This window comes from Protopterus annectens, chromosome 15.part0, assembly GCF_019279795.1.
Source record: "Protopterus annectens isolate FY-2018-M chromosome 15.part0, PAN1.0, whole genome shotgun sequence".
NCBI lineage: Eukaryota > Metazoa > Chordata > Ceratodontiformes > Protopteridae > Protopterus > Protopterus annectens.
Genome location: NC_056749.1, coordinates 266,130,320 through 266,153,987, shown reverse-complemented (window position 1 = coordinate 266,153,987; position 23,668 = coordinate 266,130,320). Strand labels below are relative to the sequence as shown.

Sequence of the window (23,668 nt, the reverse complement as noted above, 5' to 3'; positions counted from 1 at the left end):
AGTGCAATCCAGTGACCAAAAACTCCTGTCTGTCTACAAACCTAGGAAATCTGCTGGGTGTTGTCTGTACTAATACAAAATTGCTAAAGCCTGGAACTCCTTACTTGTATCCGTCAGGTCTGTACCCCCCTCCCTTCTTTCAAAACCAGTCTGAAAGACTTCCTAGCTAAAATCTGGCTCTGTTTTTGCTCAAAACCAGGATAAACTATATCCATAAATGTGAACAAGTGCCTTTTCACTATAAAATAACCACGAACTAGAAAAAAACACCAAAGGAAGCAGAAATAAGACGTATTTAAGAGTACTGTCTTTATTTCTCCACTTTTCATCCACCAGGACTTCTTCAGGACAACAAATAACCCCCAAAGATATGAGGGGGGACTGTAAAGTTTGTGGTTATTTTATAGTTATTTGTTATTTTTTACCACATTTATCGGTTATTTTGACAAGTGCCTTTTCATTCCTTATATCTTCTTACTCTCCTTTCTTCCCTTACTTACTTATTGCTATCAAATTCTCTTCCCGGGCTTTCTCTCTAAATATAGCTTAAGGCTGTTTTTCCCCTCAGTTCATATTGCAGTTCCTGTTTGTATTAGACTAACTTACCTTTATTTTCTCTACAAACTGTCTGCAATTTCTCTAAATATTAAATGATTGTCATATAACTTGTATAGGTTCATAGATGTGTACTAGGCCAACGGCCCTGGAGCCTTTACAAGCCTAGCCCATAGAAGTGCCCTGGCATCATGCCGCCATTAGTTCCCTGTGCCTCTATCAAGTAGAGCCACTGAGTGATCCCCGGGGTGAGCTTTCTATTTCCCATCCACTCATCAAGATTTCTCTTGAAAAGGGCCAGTGAGGTGATCTGCTTGACATGCATGGGAAGTCTATCCCAGAGCATGGGCAGTCTCTGGGTTGTGAACCTGTCCCTCCAGCATGTTCTGTTGATTGTGGTAATGAGGTTGAGGTACCTGCAGCGTGTGGTGCGGAGGGATTGGGATTTCTTTAGGTGTAACATTTCTAACAAGGCTGGATCAGACATGGCTTTGTAAGTCCAGCAGAGACCGCCTCTTAATAGATGATATGAGACAGAGAAAAGCTGGACTTTTTTGAGTCTGTCCCTGTAGGACATGTGTTTAAGGCCTAGGATCCTTTTCATGAGGTACTTTTGTGGCTTTTCCAGCTATTGCAGGTGTTACTCTATGATTGGTCTAATGAGAGAAGAGTAGAGAGAGATGATGACCTCTTTCTTCCTGGATGCAAAACCCTTGATAATGAGATGTGCCACATAGAAAGACTTTCTGACCACAGTGGCAATGTGGTGGTCGAAGGAGAAATTGACGTCAACCTGTGTCCCCAGATCTCTTATCACTCTTTCAGTGTTCAATGGGCTACCGTCAGTGTGGTAATTAGTGGGAATTTAGTTTTTACCAAAGAGAATGATGACGCATTTTTTGGCATTAAGCTTAAGGCCATGGTTTCGACACCAGTCGTTGGTCTCAGTGAGACCTTTCTGTAGGATGTCTGCATCACTTGGGGAGTTAATAATGGCTACCAGCTTGCAGTCGTCTGCAAACTTGGTCAGCCAGTGTCCCTCCGTGTTGGCCTGGACTTCTGAGAAGTAGATGCCAAACAGGAGAGGACCCAGGATCGATTCCTGTGGGACTCCACTTGTGACTGGTCAGCAGTCTGACTTGGAGTCTGCTACTTTCGTACTGTGGGTTCTATCTGTGAGCCAGTTTGCAACCCACCTAGTGATATACGGGTTGATGCTTAGCTTAATGAGTGTTTCTATGATTCCTGAGTGGGGAATGGTATCAAAGGTCGTGGCCAGATCGCAGTAAGGCTGTATGAACTGCCTTGCCCTCATTCACAGCTCTGGTGACTGACTCATAGAAGTTAACCAGGTTGAGCAGACATGATCTGACCTTCATAAAACCAAATTGCGTGGGATCCAGATTTTGGAGATTCCCTATATCCTTGTTAATTATGTCTATGATGATGCCCTCCATAGCCTTACATGTCAGACTCATCAGGCTAATGGGGCAATAATTCCCAGGGTCTGTAGTCACTCCTTTGTTATGGAGAGGAATGAATGTAGCAGTGCGCCATTCTGTAGGAACAAAGCCTGTGGTGAGGCTGTGATTGAACAGGACACACAGGTGTGATGCCAGTTCACTTTGTAGTTCATGTAGAACACAGCCAGGGATATTGTCGGGTCCCATGGAAACTGTATTCTTGGCCTTGGACAATGCAGCTTTAACCAGTGCTGCAGTAATGCTGGGTGCCTGGCATTCTTCCGGTAATGTAATTGGTCCTTTGGAGGGGGGGGGGTAAAGTTGGCATTGAATCGGTCAGCCAGTATGTTGGCAATATCTGCTGGCTCAGTATAGGAGGTACCATTGTGCAGTAACTCAGAGCAAATCTGGTTATTGCCGAGGAGATTCTTGATATAACTTTAGAAGGCTTTGTGGTTGTTTTTATTGTCTGCCTCAATTCTGCCTTCATAGCTAGCTTTAGAAGTTTTAATGAGGGATCTCAACTTTTTGTTGAGGCTAATAAGGGAGTTTTACCAGTCTTGGGACGTCACCTTTTTCTGCAACAGTTTCTTATTATTTATTTATTTATTTATTTTAACATTATTTTACCAGGATAAATCCAACTGGACACACAGTGCCCGTTTTCAGTGGAGTCCTGGGGAGAAAAGCTCCAAGGAAGTTAGCAGAGTGCATACATAGTTTAGATAACAATAAAAAACTGGTATACAAGGTAAGAGAAACAAAGACGTACAAGAACAGTTTTGTAAAACAATAAGTTACTCAAACAATAAGATACTCAGGAGTAAAACCCCTATTTGCAATATTTACAACAAAAAAAAAACATATTGGGTGAGTATATCAGGTGAGAATATAGTGTATGCAATGGAGGTATACAGTGGGTCACTTATATGGAGTAGTGTTTAATTCTTAATCAGTGTTTTTGTGTTATATCTACTTTGTTATAATTATTTAAACTCCAGATATTTTGATTTTATTTTTGAAGATTGTAAAATTATTGTTCTTAAAATGTTTTGTAATAATTTGTAGCTTTTCTTGTTGAGCCTCCACTGAAAATGGGCTTCTACCCAGTCAGACTTTCCCAGTAATCAAATGTCAATAAAATAAATGTATAAATAAATAAATAAATATCTTTCAGAAACAAGCAAGCTAACACAAAACGTGTTATTCTAACAACATTCTAAGTTTATAAGAACAATATTTAACGTCTGTTCCAGTTTTGGGGTCCTTGCCCCCCCTCATTATGTAAGGCTTTATCCAGATTTCTCATGTTAGGAAGTTGAGAGGTGTAGTAGTGGTGTAAGGGCATCTATATTACATAATCGAGCTTTTAAAAGTTCGAACATCATATGGTCGACACCATATGGTCAAACATTTAAAAGTTCGAAAATGTAATAAAAAACATAAACTAAAGAAAAAAAACTACCTGAACGGTTTAAGCAGGGGGGCAAGCTCCCCTACACTCCCCACACCCTCTGCTTCTTAAATATACCAACTCCAAGATCGCACTACAGTGCAGAAAAGGGAAATCTTCCCATTCCTCACTGTACGGAGATCTCCGTTGAAACGTTCAAACTTTTAAAAATTCGATCATATCGTGACGACCATATGACATTAGAACTTTTAAGAGTTCGACAGTGTAATATAGACCCATCTAAGGAACCGGCTTGGCCACAGCAGAGTCTCTCACCTGCATCTAAGGCAAATTACCAGCCTCCTGTGGTGGCAAACACCTTTACTGAATTATCAGTTAAGACATAGGCAAAGATACATTCATATAAAAAAAATGTGAGTAATTTCTATTAGCTAAGAATTATAAGTAATGATCTTTGAGATATAACAAGATATTTATTGACAGTTATTCAGATAAGTGTTTTGCCTTAGCACTGCAGCATTAAACACTCCAAAATATTGTTTCTTTGTGATCAAAACCACCACACCTCCCGTGCACTGGCATATTATAATCATTTGAAGCTGCTGCTTCACATTAAAAAAAAAAAAAAGAGCTGGTTTCTTGATGGGATGAATTTGCACAGAAATGCTTCCTGGTACAATAAAATTGCTAAATTTGCCAGCAGTCTTTCTCTTAGGACCCACCATTGTCATAGCTTTAAGCAATTAAACTGGCTTGAACTGCACAACTACCCAACATACTTACAACTGACTACAACACACAAACTCATTCATCATCTAGAAGAATGCCCTGCACTGAAAAACTTATTACTGCTATACTCTCCAGCAGGGGACCACTGTTCTAATAACAAATTCTTATTGCATACAAATACGTCAAATAATGTTGCAGGAGACTCGCCGTACTCCCAGTATGTTGCTAAACTCTGGAATAATTTCCCCACACAAGTAAAACTCTCCTACAAACTCAATAGTTTGAAACCACTGCTTAAACGTCTTAACCAGTCCTGGTTCTGCACATGCTCCTCTCAAGGTTAAGACTTTGCGAGTACGATACTCTCCAAATACATACTCAAAACCTCGCACTGAAATGACAAAATAAATGTATACGTAACTGATGCGTTTACAATCCACTAAGTTGCACTTGAGTTTTCTCTTTAGTAACTTCCACCTCTGTAAAATCTTATAATGTATAAATATAACTACCGTTTGTGTATAAATGTAAATAGAAATGTAACTACTCTGTGTTTAAATGGAACTTAGTATAGCATTGTAAGCAAATGGAGCTTTCCCCCACGCCTCTACAGAAAATAGGTATTACCAAGTCGGATTTTCCCAGTAAACAAAGACATATAAAATAAATAAATAAATGCATTTGTTGAGTAATATTTCCTGAATTTTACATTGCTGGCTTTTCTTTTAACTGAAAAAAAGAATATTGGAATAAAATAAATACTTATTTATCATGAGTAGTTGTGAATACCTTTTAACCTCTTAGCGCAAAAAAATCTGGTTAAAGCCCACAGATTTTAAATATTGCTGTTGTAAACTTAAAAAGTTGCTAGAATAACAGGATTTGTGTTAATATGCATTTTCTGTAGGAAATTAAGTTTAAAACGCAAATGGATGTCATTATTTAGGGTTTTCATTCCTCAATGATTTGCCAGAAAACCACAAATTTTATGAGAACAGACCAAAAAATATGAGGCAAAAGTCTGGACATTCTGCAGAAATATGTACAGTTGAGAGGTATGCATGCTTTAAAATTATTTAAAAAATGTTCTTTGGAGCAACCTCCCTTATGTAGGAGTCTAATTCTGAGCCCTCTCCATACTTGGGTATGCCCACACATACTCGCATACAGGCACCTGCTCACTCTCACATACACACATGCAATCGCACACCCGCATGCATGCACTAATGCACACTTGCATACACACACTCATGCACACGTACATAAACACACATACTCGTGTACAGTCATATCATATACATATACTTGTACATCCACATAGATGCACTCGCACACACCACTCACACACTTGCATATACATATGCACTCGTGCACACCTGCATAAACACATGCACCATAGCTCTCAACGTCTTAGCACAAAAAATCTGGACAAAGACAAAAATAATGGAGGACAAAGCCTGAAAAATAGGGGCAAATTTTAAATATTGCACTTATAAACTTAGAATGCCATGACCAGCCTTTTGACTAGTAATAAGACTTGTACTCCATTTTCAAGTAATGAGATATCTGTTGCTTACCGGAGAATTGACTCATACCTAGAAGAGTACTTAATAGATGGTAGGATTAGTGTGGCTACTTGCAACTTTTTGGTACAGGTTAACCCTATTGTACCTAACTTCTTCGGAATACCAAAAATTCACATATCGGTTGAATATCCACCATTTAGGCCTATAGTTTCGGTTAGTGGTTCTAAAAATCCACCCACTAGCAGTATACATGGACCATAATGTGAATAAAATAATTTTTAATACCCCACACCTGATATGAGATTCATGGGATTTCTTGAGTAGATTAAAATCTTCCATTTGTAAGGAAGGCCTGATTTTTTTGACCATTGACGTAAAATATTTGTTCTCAGTCATCCTCAAGAATGAGGGACTTGCATTTTTCCATGAATTCCTTACTTTTCAACCCATACTGTCAGGCAAACTGGTTAACTTATTAGCTGAATTAATGGAACTTATTTTGGAGAGCAACTACATTCACTTCCAGGGTGAATATTTTCAGCAAGTCACGGGAGTAGCGATGGGGGCAGCGTGTACCCCCGCTTATGTCAATCTTGATGTTCATCGTGTTACACTGCTGCAGTCATTACACTTGGGTTCCCCAGTCGGCCTGAGTTCCAAAGTCTTGGTCCAGCGTCGGTTGCTGTTGCTTCTTCCCTGACGTCAGTGCGACAGGGGTATATAAGATGCAGCCGACGCCATTTTCTTTGGTCTTTCTTGCCACGCGGTGCCCGAAGCAAAAGCGGTTTGCAAGTGCTGGTCAGCCGACTCCTGAGATTTTTCATTCCGAATCCAGAACCGATGTCTTCTACAAAGCTAAGTACCCCGTTGGGGAAACTTTTTCTTGCCTAAGACCGATGTCAGTAAAAGTTAATAATTGTATTTCTTGTGAGAAGCAAATACCTTATAAGGATTTCCATTGCTATTGTATCCCTTGTCTAGGCCCAGACCACGACATCACTGGTTGTCGGTTTTGTGCTAGGTTTAACAAGTGCACTCTTAAATGTCGGTTTGATTTTGCCTGACCGGAATACATAAAAAGCACAAAGACAAGGACAGGCATCCGAGGCCCAAAACTGATGACGAAGCCTCTTCTAGGCCAGTCGCTGGTTCTCCGGTTTTCAGCGAGGCACCTTTGCAGCACCTGACGACCACTTCTTTAGACCCACAGGCCGCCTCTGACTCCCACGTGGTGATGGCTGGGCCTTCGGACGCACAAGAATTTCAGCCTACCGAGACTAACCCTTCAGAGGGATCCGGAGTAGCTGAACAACCCGTAGCTTCAGAGGGTGTTTTCAGACCTACTCAGTTAACCATTAAATCTTCTGCTAAGTCTAAACCTCCTTTAAAACCAAAGAAGCAAATTCAACATTCACCAGGACAGGCCTCCATGCCTAAAAAACAAATGCTTAAAATGGCCGAAGACCTAATCACTCTGATCAGGAGGTCCCATCCCCCTCCTGATAAAAGGCCTAGACAGGATGCAGACTATGACTCATTCGACCAGGTATCCATCTCTTCAGATTCATCCTCAGACCTAGGATACTCTTTACCCCCTTATGAGGATTCTGATGCTGAGGAATCAATTCCATCAGCCTCTCAGCCTGAGGACTACTCCTTTGGGGAAACCTTACATACCATGAGGGAGCATTTCCATTGGGAGGGCCAGGATTGTTCAGAATCCAAGAAAAGGCTCAGAGACTTCCTTTTATTACCTCAACACAGACCCCTCGCTATTCCGCCAGTGTTAGATATTGTGGATGATGTGTATACTGAATCCAGCTTAAATCCTGATTCTTTACCTCCAGCCCCAGTTAAGCCAGACAGATACTACAGAGTCCCTGACTCTCACAAATTACTTTATAAAAGCCGTGTTGCTGACCCTGAAACTATTTCTCAGGGCCACAAAGGGGTTAAGGCCTCATCAACAAAGAATCCAGTCCCCTCTGACAGAGATTCCAGAGCATTAGACAGATGGGGGAAGAAAGCATATACATCTGCAACTTTAGCAATGAGGGCCTTAATTTGCCAGTTTCACATGCTAAAATATCAGCAATATCTGATGTCTCAGTTGAAACAAAAAATGCTTCCAAACACAGATCCTCCTAATTTTAAGGAAATGCAGGATTTATTGCATGCAGCTGAACAAGTGGGAAAGCATACTTTGCAATGTGGTTTTGATTCTTTAGAGGCCTCCTGTAGAGCAGCAGTTACAGGTTCTGTCATTAGAAGACATGCTTGGTTAAAAGAACATACATTACCAGATCATGTTAAAGCAAAATTATTGGATGCACCAGGGTGTGTTATTTGGAGTTAAGGCAGAAGAGGTATTAAAGAAAATGGAGGATAAGGCAAAATCTATGCAAACGGTGAAGGATTTCTTACAGGTTCAGCCTCCTTGATTTAGCAGAAATTGGCCAACAAAGAATTGGTCCTTTCCAATTACAGACAGACCTCAAAGGGGCAGATACAGACGTCCAAGAGGTAGAGGTCAACCCACAAGGTCCTTACAGGCCTCGACAGTGGGGTGCATCAACCCAGAAAGAAGGGGAAGACAGGCCCCAACCATATAAAAAACAGCCCCAATGACTTCCCACTACAGCTGCCAAACAGTTCTCTCTTGGCAGCCCCCTTGGGAGGAAAACTGTCACTTTTCTATCACAATTGGCATATGATCACCAAAGACAAATGGGTTCTCAACATTGTATCTCAAGGTTACAGGTTCCACTTTCACACTCTGCCAAGGTTAAAAGGAATGCCAAATCTGCCACCAAATCAATGGGAAGAGGCTCAAAAACAAATTACAGCACTCATTTATTTTATTTATTTATTTTACATTTGTTGACCGGGCTAGTCTAGCTGGATTTATTTCCATTTTCAGTAGAGGCCCGGGGAGAAAAGCTCCACACAAAATACAACAATATCATGGACATGAGAGCTATTCAAAAGGTACCACCTCAGGAGCAAGGACAAGGATTTTACTCGAGTCTTTCTGGTTCCCAGAAAGGACAAAGCCTGGAGGCCCTTTCCGGATCTTTCTTCTCTAAACACTTACCTGGATGTTCCAAAATTCAAAATGTTGACACTACAGCAGCTTCTTCCCATGCTGGGCATGAATGCTTTGCTCGTAACTTTGGACCTCAAGGAGGCATACCTGCATGTCCCTATCAGACAGAACTGCAGAAGATATCTCAGATTCATAGCTGGCTCAATGCACTACCAATTCTCTGCACTGCCCTTTGGCTTATCTACGCGCCCAGGGTCTTCACAAAGTGCCTGGCACCAGTAATTGCATTTTGCAGACAGAAAGGAATTCAGATTTATCCATACCTGGACGACTGCTTGATTCAAGCAGAGAGCAAGGACATTCTTCTAAAGCATCTGGCATTTGTAAAAAAGTTATTAAGTTGCCTAAGGTACACAGTAAACGAAAAGAAATCAAAACTAGTGCCCTCACAAGAGATAATATTCCTGGGTGCCAGCTTGAATACAATGGCCCAGATGGCTTATCTCACGCCAGACAAGCAAGGACAACTGACTCAATATTTTCAATTGATGGCAACAAGGACCCAACTCCCTGCAAGAAAAATTTTGCAGGCCTTGGGTTACATGGCATCTTGCATACTACTAATTCCATATGCCAGACTGCATATGAGGAAACTACAATGGTACCTAAAGAGTGTCTGGTCTCAACACTGTCAAAGTTTGGAAACAGTAATACCACTAATTCCTTGCCTTCAACAGGAGTTTCAATGGTGGGCTCAAGCTAGTCGCCTCAACAAGGGACAGCCTTTCACTCAACCCACAGCCAGGCAAACATTGACAACAGATGCATCAGATTACGCCTGGGGAGCACACATGGCAGGAAAATGTATTCAGGGCAAGTGGCCTGCAGAACAAAGGCAGCTTTACATCAATCAGAAAGAGATGTTAGCTGTACAAAATGCCCTTATAGCTTTCAAGGACCTTCTGCATCCAGGACAACTACTACTAGTAACAGACAACACCACAGTTATGTGGTACATAAACAAGCAAGGGGGCACTCACTCTTATCCCCTCTGCAGGCAAGCCATGACCTTGTGGAACACAGCTCTAACCTATCAAGTTCATCTGCAAGCACAATTCCTGCCAGGAGAGAAAAACACACTGGCAGACGACTTAAGCAGAAACATCATGGATCCCCACAAATGGGAATTGAATCCACAAATATTCAGAATGATAACACAAAAATGGTGGAGCCCGGACATAGATCTGTTTGCATCCCCAATGAACTGCCTGCTACAGAAATTCTGCACAAGGACTTACCACCCACAAGCATGGAAAGTGGATGCCCTCTCATTCAGCTGGAAAAACCTACAAGTTTATGCTTTCCCACCACTACCTCTCCTTCCAAAGGTACTCATAAAAGCCAGGCAAGAAGAGCCAAAGATGATCCTGATTGCCCCAGACTGGCCACGCCAGCACTGGTACCCAATCTTAAAAAACTTAGCACAAGGACCACCTTGGATTTTGCCTCAAATCCCACATCTTCTGACTCGGCACAACAATCAGTTATTTCACAGCCAGCTAAAGACTTTAAACCTGGCTGCATGGAAGATTCCTTAGTCAAGCAAGCAATGCCTCTCTCCAAAGCTGTTATGGATGTCATTCTGGAGGCCAGAAGACCTAGCACCAGGAAAGCCTATTCGGATAAATGGAAGAGATTCTGTGCCTGGAACCAGGCTCACAGCCTTGACCTTCTTGTCCCAAATATTTCTCAGATACTACAATATTTAACTGAGATGCTGGGCAAAGGCCTCTCCTTTTCATCCATCAAGATCCACGCCTCTGCCATCTCTGCTCATTACAACATGGATCCACCAATTTTCTCTAATCCCTTGCTAAAACAGTACCTCAGAGGGGCTAAAAACATAAGACTGCCCCGTAGAGCACCTACTCCAACTTGGGACCTCAACTTTGTATTGGAAAAATTAACTGTACCACCTTTTGAGCCAGCTAACACAACAGATTTAAAATATGTCTCTTGGAAAACTGCTCTGCTCCTGGCAATAACATCAGCACGAAGAGTTTCAAAATTACAGGCACTAATGGCAGTGAAACCTTTCATCATTTTCCACCAAGACAGGGTGTCTTTTTATGCCAAAGGTGGTATCAAGTGTGGCTCTAAACCAAACTATTCACTTGCCAACTTTTTATCCAAATCCACAGAACAAAGGGGAGAGACTTCTGCGTTCTTTGGACATACACAGGCAGTTAAGCTTCTATTTGGACAAAACCAAAGCTTTCAGAAAAACTGAGCAATTATTGGTAGCATATGCTGCAGGAGCACAGGGAAAAGCCATTTCAAAACAGACTATTTCAAAATGGATAGGACACTGCATACATTTCTGCTATATATACACCATGGGAAACCTGTACCTAACAGCATTAGGTCTCATTCCACCAGGGCAACAGCCACCTCAACTGCCTACCTCAGAGGAGAACCTACCAAGGACATTTTGGAAGCAGCAACTTGGAGTTCTGTACATACCTTCACCAAGCATTACCATCTGCCTCTATACTCTAAGTCCAGAGCTGGCTTTGCCACTGCAGTGCTGCAGGGCCTTATAGCCACCCCTATTGCCTTATAGAACCAGCCACCCTACCTCAGCTTTGGGATTTTACCCAAGTGTAATGACTGCAGCAGTGTAACACGATGAACATAGTACAGTTTTGTACCTACCATAAATGTAGATGTTCGAGTGTATACACTGCTGCAGTCCAGGTTACCCTCCCTTCTATCCCTCTTACTTGCTGGTACGTACATATGTCCTCTACCCTTTACTACCAATGGGGAGTATTTGCTGGTAACTGAAAGTTGTTTATTGCTTTTCTTATGTATGTTTTATTAGCAATTTGAATTGCCAACCTTTTTGGGGGCACCTGACATCTGGGGCAAGAAAAACTGAAGAAAATGGCGTCGGCTGCATCTTATATACCCCTGTTGCACTGACGTCAGGGAAGAAGCGACAGCAACCGACGCCGGACCAAGACTTTGGAACTCAGGCCGACTGGGGAACCGCCTGACGGCAGGATAACCCAAGTGTAATGACTGCAGCAGTGTATACACTCGAACATCTACATTTATGGTAGGTACAAAACTGTACTTTATGTTGGGATGGGAAAGGCAATATGTCCTTACTAGTACCCTTTCAAAATTCCTGCACTTATATGTGAGGTATTTGGATGACATGTTTATTTTGTGGGATGCTGACCCTGAGGGAATATCTAGATTCCTGGAGTACCTAAGTGGTTGCACCACATATTTTAAATTTACACGAGTGGAACAAGGACAGAATTTATTACTTGGATGTAACTGTGTCACACGTTATTGAAGGCTTTAAAACTAACATCCATAGGAAGGATACCTGGTATAACAGCTATTTGCACTATGATAGTTGTCACCCCAATTTCAAAAAAGAAACCTAGTGAAGGGTCAAGCTATTAGGATAGCTAGGATGACATATGACCGGAATGAACTGGGGACAGAATTAAATAAGCTTAAAGAAATGTTCACTAACAGGGGCTTCCCTAGTGAATTGGTCACCAAAATTTTGGAGGATGTTCTCAAAGGATGGAGTACCAAATACACCCCCCTTTTGGGGGAGGGGCTTGATACAGAAAACACTGCAGATTCAGAAAAAGAGTTTGATAAAGCATTTATTACGGAGTTTAACCATTTTACCAAAGCTTTGAGTGATATACTACAAGCTAATTGGAGCATTTTTAAAATCAGTAAATATCTAAGTGAAATAGTGGGCGACAAGCTGAGGTTCACCTACAGGATAGGAAAGAATGTTAAGGAACTCCTTGAGAGTGATCGACTCAAAAATGGGGAAGTGAGAAGGAGGACAACACCTTGTGGAGCATGCAACTTTTGTTCCTACATCATTAGTGCACAAAATCTAACCTTAGAAAATGGACTGCAGAGTAAAATCTATTTCAAAAAAGGTAATTGTGCAACCTCCAAACTGGTGTATTTAGCAAAATATGGGGGCTGCCCAAGTTTCTACATAGGCAAAACTGAGAGGGCAGTTAAAACTAGAATTTATGAGCACCTTTATGACATAAGAACAAGAAAAGAAACTAGTGCCTTATATAAACACTCGTGAGTCTGTCAAATTTGGGGGCTTCAAGTTTGATATCGTAGATGTAGTGAAAAAGAACCCAAGAGGAGGTGATTGAAAATTAACATTAATAAAAGAGGAGGTGATATGGCAACTTAGGTTAAGGCCACCTTCCCCCCGGTCTGAATGAATATGTATCTGTTAAACCCATTTTAAGGGAAAGGGCAGCTATTATAGAATGAATGGAGACTTAAATAATATGTTTTGGTTCTGGAATTCTTGGTACTATATGCATAAACAAAACTGTATTTATTATTTTAACTTTTTAAGTTTGTGGAAAAGGTTATGACACTTAAGCTTGGTAAACAGTTTTTTATTAACACTATATTTATAATGTGATTGACTTATATGACATGTACTGCAAGGAGTTAATTAAGGAGGGTATTTAAGGAAGTGATGTGGAAGACATTATTTGTCTGATGAAGTCTCTGTGGTGAGATGATGAAAGCGCTTGCGTTATTTTACTAGCTTTTTACATTTTAATAAATTCTTGAAGCTGTTTAGTTGTGACTGGAGTCCTTTCAACATTTATTTCTTTTTAGTTAAGTTATTTTACTTTGGATAAATATCATATGCACATACTTGTACACCCACATAGATGCACTCGCACACCCACATAGATGCACTCGCACACACCCGCATACACCCACTCACACACTAGCATATACATATGCACTCGTGCACACCTGCATATACACATGCACCATAGCTCTCAACTTCGTAGCACAAAAAAATCTGGGCAAAGACAAAAATTATGGGTAACAAAGCCTCACAAATAGGGGCAAATTGTAAATATTGCACTTACAAACTTAGAATGTTGCTAGAATAAAAGTTCTTGTGTTGCATGCATTTTCTGAAGGATATGGAAGTCTGAAACTCAAGTACCTGTCAATATTTAGGGAAGTCAATTCTCACTGATTTGCCATAAAAATCCAGTAAACAACAATTTTATTAGGAAGCGACAAAAAGTATGAGACAAAAATCTGGACAGTTGAGAGGTATGATTGGAGTGTGTTAACCTGTGCATAACCTTGTGGAGAGAAAGCCGTTTGAAATGTGTATGCCCTTTCCTTTCATATGCATGTTTATAAGACGTGGAAGGGGGAGTGTGGCATATACTCTTGGGCTTTGTATTCTCCTTTTGAGATGGATGCTCTACACTGAAGTGCCCAGGTCAAAAAGGACAGCTTTTAGTCCCTGAAAATTGTCTTCATTCACTAGGAAGATTTACAATGTTGAAGGGATGGCAGTATCTCTCATCTTGCCCAACATGAAGCTCAACCTGAAGAGCACGACTGGCTGAAGGTGACTGATGGGCATAGGGAAGTCTTGTCTTCTCTAACTCAAGATTGCCACTATTGCAACCTTCATCAGGGCAAATGGTTTAAAATTAATGAACAGACAAGTGCCTGTGTCTGCGTAAATGTTAGGTACGCAGTGACCCGTGTTGAATTTATAATTTCTTTATTCTATATTCCTGTACTACGAGCTACAGTCAGCATAACTGTAAGATTATGTCTTAACACGTGCAGATGCATAATATTTAAGAATTTTGACACTTCCGACATGTTGTCCCCTTTCTGTGGCTGAAGAGAATCTCCAGACTGGTCCAACTTTAACAATTACCTACTGTCAAACAGGGAAAAAAAGAATAATAATAACAAAACAATCAGACATAATTTGTTGGGTTGAATGTACAACCAATATCCACCCCATCCATTTTCCTGGTATAACTATAAAGTGTTAGTGGAGAAATGTAATAGTATTGAGTGCTGACACACAAGACAAACGATGTTCAAAGACAGCATGCAGCACAAAAGAACCAGTATGGTTTTGCTGCAAGTTTCTCAGTGTAAAATGTCATTATGCCTAAACACGTTTGTAATCATTTCCTACTTTTTGAAACTCAGAATTCACATTTAATAGACTGTCAGGTAGTAGGCTAAAACATTTGCATAATGTTTAAACAGTGTCCAGACTTAGGAACCAACTGCAACCTTGATCATGCAGATGCACACTTCCTCCTAGTCCTTTTGGTTAGGTCTATATTATATTTTTGAAAGTTTCAAACATCGAACACCATATGGTCGACACCATATGAGCGATGTTTGAAATTTCGAAAATATAATAAAAAAAATAAAAATAAAAAAGCTATACTTACCGAAATGCTGCACCCCCCACACTTAATTATTCATACTCTGAGATCGCACTGCAGTGAAGTAAAGGGAAAATATTCTGCATGTTACAAGCATGACATTTTGACCAATCGGATTCGCTCAATACACGTTCGCCATTTACAATTTTCGATTACATGATAGGAACCCCTTTTGATCTAACTAACCAGATCGCTCAGAGGACTGTCACGGCTCTGATGTCACCACATCAACCATGGCACGTTGATGATACTGTGAGGCATGTTGGTGCTGGGTAATGATGTCAGTAAGCACATGGGGAAACACAAATAAATACAAAAAAAAAATTGGGATTTAAAGGGGCCACTTGGGAATTCATGGCACCCTATTATTTCGAGCTCCAAAACAGTATTTTCCGAGGAGTTTGGTGGAGTTGAGAGGTATGCCTGTGTAGTATGCAAGATACCAGTGCAAAGTTAGTATTGCTAGAAGGTTTCCTCAGCTGTTCTTCACATACCAACACCAGAGCAGTTGTGTCTGTGCAGTTCCTCATATATGCTGACTGTAGTTTTGTCATTGTAGGTCAACAGCAAAAAGGCATTAAAAGTATTTTTCCTGTGTTATGGTAGACTGTAGTACAGGGATCTCAAACTCTGGCCTCAAGTAGCCCTCAAAGCAGCATAATTATAAGTATGGGAAACGACTAAACTACTTTTTGAACTTCACTGCCTACATTTCTTTTTGTCTTAGTAATTGTGGCCCTTGCCCCAGTTTGCTAGTCATCATACAGGACAAGCGATTATTTGAGTTTGAGACCTCCTGCATTAGCCACAGTGATATTTCTCCTTTCTGTTTTCTTTTTTTTTTTTTTTAATTAAGTGGATTTCACAAAGTCTAGTACACAGGAGAAAAAAGATAAAGATTTTGAGCAAGAGCCACTGCATATTAAATTATGTGGGTTTATAGTATCCTTTTGATAGATAAAATATTGTGGAATAACAGAAGTACAGTAAAAGGTAAAGAAAAACAAGTAGCACAGGAGTGTTGTACACTTATTAGTAATAATCTCATAATGCAGTGATGCAACCCAGAATGTTAAACTGATAGCTGAAGATTGTGTAGGTGTATGCACACTTCAGCACACAAACTTGAGTGGCAATGCTGGCATACAGCAGTGTGACACATAATAGCAGCAGTCTAATTATTACTTTGTGTGGTTTCTAGGTTATGACTATACAACATTTTAACAGAACAGGAATTTCCTGACTACAGTGCTGTGGAGCTTTAATGCTGTCCCAGTTGGAATGAGAATGAGCATTAAAAGGACATACAGGATTTACAGATTCCGTATTGATAGGACCAGTACTGTAATGGCTAAGTGCATCGGTGGCAGACTAGACGGTCAGTTAAAGCAGCAAGAGCAGTGACATCAGCGTCATTAGCCAAACACAGCACTGCATGCCATAAGTCAGAAATAAAGTGCAGTGCAAGAAATTATCTGCTATCCACATACAGCATGGAAAATTATGTTTGCAGGAATTTACAATGTAATAATGTGAGATATGCTGCACTGCTGGAACAGAGAAGTGTTGCATACATGTTAGTGTCAGTTACGTTGCAGCACTGTATGCCTCAAAACAGCGTTAACCTTTCTGCTCCACTGCTACTCCATAACAGAAATGACCTATGTTTTAACAAAAGTACAGTGGTAAGGTATATGTTAAATAAGATGTACTTATGTGCAGTATAGGTAATATATACATATGATAAAAGACTAATATAAATTATTTAAAATCTAAATTAATGTTAACTGTTTTTTTTTCTACCTTTTAAGGGCTTATCAGAAGTGGATCACTTCTTGTCAACCCTACCCCACCTCCAGCACAGAAAACATCATCCTTGGGAACTGTCAGTATTATCAAAGGAAAAGAAAAACACACATCTGACTACCCAGGTATGGTACATTGAAGAATATAAACACTGCACATGGGTAGCTGTGTGTGTTATATAATGGTGTAAGAATACTACAGTTGGCTGGAGACACAAAAAAGAGTGGAGTGTGGCATAACAGTACCTCACCCTAGACTGTAAGCCTACAATGATAACCTCTTGTTGTACACTGATGTATTGGGAAATCTTGATGCCTGACAAGAATGTAAAATTATTAAAGCAGTTAATGATTCCAGTATCGTCTATAAAGACTGATTTCTTGGTTTTGGAATATTCAAGTAAGTTATACAATATTTGTTTGTATATATATATATATATATATATATATATATATATATATATATATACTTGAAAAAATAATTCTGTTATTACTGATAATTTCAGAATAGCTGGTCTGAAGTGAAAATACTATCTTCATCTTCACAGTAGAAAGTTTATTTACAGTGTAAGGTTGTGTATCTATGAATCTGCATTTAACTTGTACCAAGAAGTAGATGCCAGATGATCTCTAAACTACCACTGTGGGCCAGAGTGCTTATTGGATGATCTTCTTACTATGAAAGCAGGGTGGTAGTTACCATTGAATGATCTGCACACTGGATATTCATTATGTATCTGTCCAGACACATGCAACAACTAGAATTCCCACATAGATACCTTACTAAAAGGATACAAGGCCCAAACAACATGTCTTACATGGACCAACTCCGAGTCCTCTCACTGTACTCTGTGTCCTACGGACTGCTAAGAGATGACCTGTGTCTGGCATACATAGCATCCTCCATTACTGATGGATTTACTGCACATCTGTAAGTCAAATGCATAAGAAATACTCTGTCTATGGATCTAACCTCTTCTGCAACATCAACAGAATGGTTTGGAAGGACAGATATGTCTCACAGGGGGCACTACTGCTGTGGAACAGACTCCCATCCACATAAAACAAAGTTCATCCCTGTCCATGTTCATATGCATCTTAGATCTATGGATGGGAAACAGAAGATTTACCTAGGATTGCCCTGTGTACTATTAATGGACAGAGGCAGCTCCTAAATGCTTTATCCCATGCATGGATCCCCTCAAATTATCTATGGCATGATCCCAGTTATTCGCACTAGGGGTCATAATTATTGACCATGGGATGGGTAAGGCATATCTATAAACAGATAAGATAGTTTATTTTGAGCACAAAAAGGGAAACTGGATAGTTTTAAAATGGACCGCAAAGGCAGCTAGCCTAGTAGTTATATATGAATGTATACTATCGGTATGTGGCCATAGTAATCCGTTTGCTAATTTGCATGATACCACTGTAGAAACAGGGTAGCCTGTGCGTTTATCTGCTTATTCCTATTCTTAATCCCGAGTAACTGCAAGAACATTTTGTGTGTTCTGCCGCTACAGAATAGTTCGAGCTGAATGCAGTTTTCACTCTTGACAGGCAGGGGAATTATTGAAGGCAGTGGACTGTACATCAGCCTCAATCATTAATGCTTCCATTGATCAAGCTGCATATGAGGAAGATATATTGGTATTTGTAAAACTGGTAGTAATATCCCCAACATATCTGGGACAGTTATGGGCAATACATAGGATGTACGTCCATAAATGAGTGGAAGAATCATAGTCCTAGCAAATCTGAAGGGTACCAGTGAATATACAGTTTGGGTGAAGCATGGGAAGAAAGAGCAAGCCTGAGTCTCATACATTTCTTTCTGGCCAAAGCAGCCTTGGATGTTCGTCATATGGATCACTGTCAAAGTTATGTTCTTGTCACATAGGAATTAGTCATGGATAGGCACCACTAGACCAGACAGCCTGTGCCATTTTTATTTTATTTTTTTTTTTTGCTTGGGAATGTACTGTGTTTTGGTAGTAGCTTTCTCTTGCTAAGTCCAGTAAAAATATTTGTCCAATTTTCTCATTTCCAGAGTTCTCCAAAAGCTGTGTCCTACTAGAGAAGTCTATTTTATCCCATTAATTGATTTGATTGTCTTTTTTGTTAGTGAATGATTCCAAGGGAAATTTTAAACTGTTTTCCCAGGGTGTGCATTGTGTAGGCCTGAAGAGGGGTTGCAATTGTGGTTGCCAGATCCTGTGCAGAAGTTTGCATTGTTAAGCAATTGTTATGCTTAGAAGCATTCCACCAAACATTAGTCAGATTTTGTCTGGGTTTCATCATATGTCTAGAAATAGAACATCCAGCCTCCACTGCCACAAAAGAAGATGGAGATCTTCAAGCAAACTTAATGAGTTGGAGAAAATTTACTGCCATAGGATTGTCCCTTCTTCCCATGAGAAACCATAAAAAAGAACATTACAAAAAGAACTCAAGATTTACTATCCTTTCCTGGTGATGTCTGCAGTACCAGCTGATCCAGTTAACTTAGTTTTGCTCTTTAGACAGTCTGCTAGCTTGTTGTGGGAAGGATGTAGATATCCCTTGAAAAGAGGAGGGATGGAGGTTGTACTTCAGAGGGAAGAGGTTGATGATAGGTCATTAATTGCAGAGAAGGGAGTGCATGTTAGGGAAAAGGCAGAAAGTTTGAGTAGGTCGAAAACTATTCCTGATATTAATGAAAGATTAAAGATATTAATTAAAGATTTTTCAATACACTTTTCTGCTATCCTAAAAACAACTGGATAAAGAAAAACAAAATAAACTTCATCCTGCTTTCCTTAGGATAGCAGAAAAATGTATTCCCATTAATCACCCTGAAAAAGAAACTCGGATGACACTAAACTTCAGCAAAGATTTCTGGAACTGTAGAAATAACATGCAGAATAGCAGCAAACAAGCAACATGCATTTGAAATAAGCAAGAAGGCCCTAATAGGCTTCACCAGTTTTGGAAAACCATCAAATATTTAACCTTTCTTAAATCCATCTCCACAACCACTCAAAGCAAAATGAATTCAAACAATACTTAATGACATCATTAACTACAGTCCAAAACCAGAAAGCTGCTATTACCAGCGTTTGCTCTGAGTAACCCTTACCCAACATCTTAAAAATACCCCCTAGAAAAAGTCAGCCTCACTTGCTACTTCAGATAAATTCAGCTTGGTGTCTGTCAGACAACCAGTTAGCTATTCATCTCCTAGTGTAAGGATTTATGTTCAGATTTACAAGTCTGTCAATAATGCTTGCTTGGCCAGGTCTAGATACGGTGTATGAGCTGTGCAACCACTATTCACTGCTTCAGTTACTTTTTCAAATAAATTAATGAGGTTAAAGAGGCAGGACCTTTTTGGGTAAAGTCAAATTGATGAGGACCCAAGGTTGGGAAAGAGATTTTCAATGTGCAGATTAATGAAGTCTGGAATAAACTCTGTAGCTTTACATATGAGGCTAGTGAGTCTAATGGATCTGTAGTAACCAGGATCTGTGGTTCGGACACCCTTATGTAATAGCATTACAATAGCTGTTTTCAAGGCTTCAGGAATGTAGCCAGTGGAAAGGCTTAGTTTAAAGAGTTTAGGTAGGGGTTCAGAAAGGCCATATTTGGCACTGGTAATCAGGCAACCTGGTATGTTGTCAGTGCCCATGAATGAAGTATTCTCATTTTTTGAAAGGGCTGAAAGAACTTGTTCCATAGTAATTCAAGGGGTTGGATGGGATTGTGGAACCTCTGGGATACTTCTAACTGTGGGTCAAGGAAATCTGCACTAAATTTGTTAGCTAGGATATTAGCTATTTTGTTTGGGTGAGAGAGTGTTGTATTATTGGGGGACTAGCTCTGAACACTGTTTAGTGTTTGTTCTTAATTTCCTAACATAGTTAAAAAAAAAAAAAGATTTGCAGTCATTTTTTAGTGACTGTTTTAAGTTCATACTCAGCTTTGAGCTTCCTAATGGTTCCATTAAGCTTTTTGTTTACTTAAGTGTGCTCTTAAGGTAGTTAGAATGAAACCTTTTTATGAGCATTAAGCAGCTTCTTAGTTTTGCCATTTATATGGGTATTCCATCACTGGGGTTTGTTTCTAAACTTGCCAATATATTTGTTGTGAATACGGACTGCCTTATCAGTATAACATTTTAAGTTAGAGTAGACGTTGGAGGCATAGTTAGCAACTTTGGCAGTAAGGATCGTTCAGATGAGGTTTACAGTAGACTTTATTTAAGTCTCACGCAAGCTGATAAGGCATATGAGAGATGCACCTACACAGTCACTGAAAACAAATATCTCACATAAAAGTAGTCAATCGGGTTGTCAGTAGTACACACACTGCACCTAACACACAAACACAGTATGAAGCAGACGCATACACCCACATATGCTGAGGCACTTAAACGTAATCTTCCCAAAACCCAAAGACCTCCGAAATGAAGTACAAATAAATAACCCTTAGCAGCCCCAAATGCATTCTTTCAAAACTATACCTACATCAACACATACAACCACATCTCAGGGAGCCTGTACTTCTAAGTCCATGAGGCAAGCCACCACACAACCTAACATTCTGGTCTTTGGAGACTCCATTGTGAGACACACTGATATCCTTTCACCAGGCTTAGTTTGAAGAAAGTCCCAGTCAGTTACTTATCAAAGGTCAGGATCCACCATATTACTCACATACGCAGGTTATTGTACCACAAGTACCAGTGTGACTTCATCATAATTCATGTGGGAGAAAATGACCTGAGTGGTGCCTCCCTAGACTGAATGAAGAGAAACATCATGGAGGTCTCGGAATATTTGTCACATGTTGTTATAAGCCTAGCATTGAGAAGTATTCTACCTTCTCCAAGGATGATGTCACAGTATGAAAAGAAGATTACTGTCTTTAATAATTGGCTTGGTTTCTAGTGACATTCTTAGGGGGATGCAATATTTGTAAGCATGCAGGGAGATGGTCAACAGACCATGCTGCTTTGCCAGGAGTGGTCTGCACCTCTCCCCTCTAGGCTTTTGAATGTTAGCTAAAACATTGTCGTCCTCCATAGTGCCTTTTTTAGGCAATGTCAAACTGAAAGCACTTCCAACATAGCAAATCAGAATCAAGAAAATCTAAAAGTGTTACTGCTCAATGCTAAAAGTATAAACAAGAAACTCCACTCCTTACAAGCTGTCTTCACCCTAGAGAACACTGACATCTGTGCAGTCACTGAGACTTAGTTTAAAGCCACAGAGACTCACCCTGTCAGTACAGGGCTATAAATACCTTCTCAACATTTACACCAGCTACTACACAGGCAGGGCTAAAGGATAGAGGTGTCTTGATTTACATAAAAACTAAATATACCTCAAGGCTGGCAGGGCTAAAGGACAGAGGTGTCTTGATTTACATAAAAACTAAATATACCTCAAGGCTGGTCAAGCAGGGTGGTGCACTTGAGCTTCTCCACATTCAGATCACCACAGACAAAATCCCATACCACATCCTTGCAAGCTGTAGGTCCCCAACTATGACCCAGGAAATCCATATCATAGTGAAATCACTCACCATCCAACCCAACACCATATTCATGGATGATTTTAATTACCCCACTAGTAAGTCAAACTCATATACAACACCAAATGTGCAGGCACTAATAATTCTAGATTTCGTAAACACAATCTTCCTGGACCAGCTTCTCAGTACACTGACCGGGGGAGTAAATATACTGTATCTGGTCCTCATTAATATGGGAGAGTGCTTTACACCCCCTAGTGTAATGTCCTGTCTGGTAAGGTCATACCATAAAATGGTCCTCTCTGGAAGTAGAAATTAAACCTGGAACCCTGGAATGTTCATGAATTACTATAAGATTAACCTCCTATTATTACTTGGCAACATTTCAAGCCCCCCCCCCCCCAAACCCTGAGAACACTACTGCATACACAGAACTGTTCACATAAACCCTATACAGTCATGCTCATAGGTGTAGAGAGGCAGCTGTACCCACCAGGAATAAGTACACGACTCAAAAAAACAAGCCATCCTTGTGGGATCACAACATCAAATGTCTGTATAACAGAAGGAAGAAAATCATGGCAAAAATTAGGAGGTGTAGCTTTCAGCAGGATAAAATAGCTCTCACCAAGCTGAACAAACAACTCGGAGGACAAATCAAATCTACCAAGGCCAAATTTGAGGTAAATTTAGCCTACAAGCAAAGGACAGCCGTGAAGTATTCTTTAGGTATGTCTCCAACCTCAAAGGTAATACACAGTTGTGTGCAGAGCTCGTTGTTAATGGCAACACCTATACTGAGCCAGAAGATACAGCCAACTTACTGTCTTACACATTCAGTTTTACCTTTACCCGTCTTCCTTCCAGCCTTCCCCCAGGAAAGACCATCAAACATAACTCCACTACTGCAACATTCCAGACTGCCTTCTAAAAATCATAAATCATGACCTATCAGGCCCTCTGGAATCACTATTTAATAGTATCCTGCAAACAGGTATTGTGACTCACTAATGGATAACAGCAATAGTCATCCTCTGCAGAAAGGTGGGCCATCTGCATATCCTGGAAACTACAACCCCATAAGTCTCCCTAATCTCATATGGAAAACCATAAAAAGAATTATCATAGAAGTAATCAGTAATGGCATAGGAATCCTCCAGACACTGGACCCAACCCAGTTTGATTTTGTCAGGAATAGGTCATGGCTGCTCATCCTGACATATTTCTTTGAGAAGGTTGCAAAAGCAATGGACGAAAGCAAAGCAATTGACATTGCTTTTCTTGATCTGGCCAATACAT

At 40.2% G+C, this 23,668-nt stretch overlaps 1 protein-coding gene across 1 annotated transcript in view; it reads left to right on the top strand.

Annotated features, from left to right (window-relative positions):
- Positions 1 to 23,668, top strand: part of TAF1 (TATA-box binding protein associated factor 1) — a 2,792,652-nt gene that overhangs the window by 702,805 nt on the left and 2,066,179 nt on the right. Inside the window, exon 10 of the mRNA XM_044057257.1 lies at positions 16,859 to 16,978. Coding sequence (XP_043913192.1) covers positions 16,859 to 16,978 — 120 coding nt within the window. The remainder of the gene's footprint in view (positions 1 to 16,858; positions 16,979 to 23,668) is intronic.